Genomic DNA, 2,034 nt, shown 5'->3' with positions numbered 1-2,034 from the left:
AATCAAAAATATCTGAATATGTCTTTTCAGATCTGGTGGTAATATACTCAAGCAAACAAACCAAGTTGTTGAGACCACCTGTGCTGACTCTTTGACCTCTGAACTCCTCCCAGGCTGGATGTACGGCTCTCTCAATGGCATTGTGGGACTGTTCCCTGCGGAGTACGTCAAGTCTTTGGCTCGTCACGAGGTGGAAACATCCTCATCGAAGGTAGGGACCGCAGTACACGTGTGAGAGTTTTCTACATGTGGGAGAGGTTTCTGCATGTGGCGAGATTTTCATGGTGATACCCATAGGCAAAGTGCAGTTAATAATTTTAATTTGCTCAAGGAGATAATTACTCCTGGTTTTAACTCACTCACTGCCTCCGTTACCTCTATCCGTATGTCGTGTTTTACTATCGTATCCATATTATGTGGGGAACTTTGTGCCACCACTTAACCCTATCCGTACGTCGTGTTTTACTATCGTATCCATACGACGTGGGGAACTCTGTGCCACCACTTTCCAAAGAGGAAATTTACTTATTAATCCGATCCGTACGCTTTGCACAACATTCTGTCAAAATTATTTTTGGAGAAATACTGAAAGTGTCAAAGAGATCTTCGTACTAAAAGTAATCTAAAATGTGAAGAATACAACCCCTGGGATACAAAATGACCCCAGGCATACGGATAGGGTTAAGACTGTGTAAGCTCTGTCGTGTGCTCCTTCTTTCCTGTCAAACATCTCTATTGTCTTTATCTCTCCTCCTCCTTTGCTTTGTATGTTAGTCTCCAGCTACACCTCTAATCTTTGGCTGTCAAATGACTTTTTTGTGTAGCAGGTGCTGTAAAACTCTTAGTAAAACTAAAACTCAACGGTATAAACTCTTTGATGAGATTAAATTGTCAAGTCTGAGAGTTAAAAGATTTAAACTTATTTTTTAATGGTCCATAGTGAATGTAACTTTTGCCTTCAATCTGTCTTCGTTGGCTTAATTGACGTCCCTGATATAATTTAATAGAGCTTTGAATGTCGAAAAACTCTGTACCTCAGTGAATCATAACTGGAAAACTTTTTTAAAATCTAGAAAAAGATGAAATTGTGTAAGTTAACACCCATTGTCTAGGATAAAAGTAGTTGCCTTAGACAGGTGAACATCTTGGACAGTTTCATTATCATAGGACAAAATGTGAAGGGGAAGTAGGAAGTGGTCATTTGTACAGGTGATTGTCTTGGACAGGTGGCCATTAGAGCAGGTACAACTGAGCCTGATAATCGTTGTTGTTTTTTCAGTGACATTTACCTAATTTATTGCAATATAATACTTGCTTTTGTTTTGTAGAAACTGTGATTACAAATGTTTCTTTCTGTGTGTCTACTCCAGCCTGTGCTGTATCAGCCCAAGACTCTCCACCCTCTGCCAGTCAGGGTAAGTCACTTGTGGGCTCTTCAAAAAAAACAGTTGTTTTTTACGAATACTTGTATAGGTTTGATATCCCTGTCTAAACTCTATGTGTTTTTAACTCTTTACACCCTGAGTTTTTTCCCACCGTTTCACGGAGTTTTTATCTACAATCACCTAAACCTGGTGCACTATGTCTCATTATAACCCCAAAAGCTTGACTCCAACTTCTAAATGGCGGAAACAAAGGCTTATTCTTTACTAAAAAAAACTTGTTTCTGGAATAGTTCCGAAAAACAAGCAAAAACTAGCACTAGATGAAATGAAAACAGATGTCACTAGTATTGGACGCTCCCATCGTCCGTTGGGGAACAGAGTTATTACCGCCAGACGCTCCCGGCGTCTGATGGAGCTTGAAGAGTTAAGGAGTGGGACTTCTGAATTCATCAACGTCCATTTCCAAAAGGGTAGAGCCAAATGTGTGAAAAGCTTTAAAACTCTTCAACACATCCCAAGTTCAGAACACCCCATGTGAGAATTGAACCAGGATTCTCTGCTCTGTAGTGCAGCATTTCTTCATTCAAGTGTCAGCTGAAACTTTTTATATATATAAGAGAGAGAGAGAGAGAGAGAGAGAGAGAGAATA

At 39.8% G+C, this 2,034-nt stretch overlaps 1 protein-coding gene across 1 annotated transcript in view; it reads left to right on the top strand.

Moving 5' to 3' along the window:
• Positions 1 to 2,034, top strand: part of LOC101861764 (unconventional myosin-XV) — a gene marked incomplete at its 5' end in the record, with an annotated part of 199,411 nt that overhangs the window by 169,129 nt on the left and 28,248 nt on the right. The window contains 2 exon segments of the mRNA XM_035972159.1: positions 114 to 211; positions 1,371 to 1,415. Coding sequence (XP_035828052.1) covers positions 114 to 211; positions 1,371 to 1,415 — 143 coding nt within the window.

Source organism: Aplysia californica, unplaced genomic scaffold, assembly GCF_000002075.1.
Source record: "Aplysia californica isolate F4 #8 unplaced genomic scaffold, AplCal3.0 scaffold00596, whole genome shotgun sequence".
Classification (NCBI taxonomy): domain Eukaryota; kingdom Metazoa; phylum Mollusca; class Gastropoda; order Aplysiida; family Aplysiidae; genus Aplysia; species Aplysia californica.
This window is presented reverse-complemented; position numbering and strand designations above follow the sequence as displayed.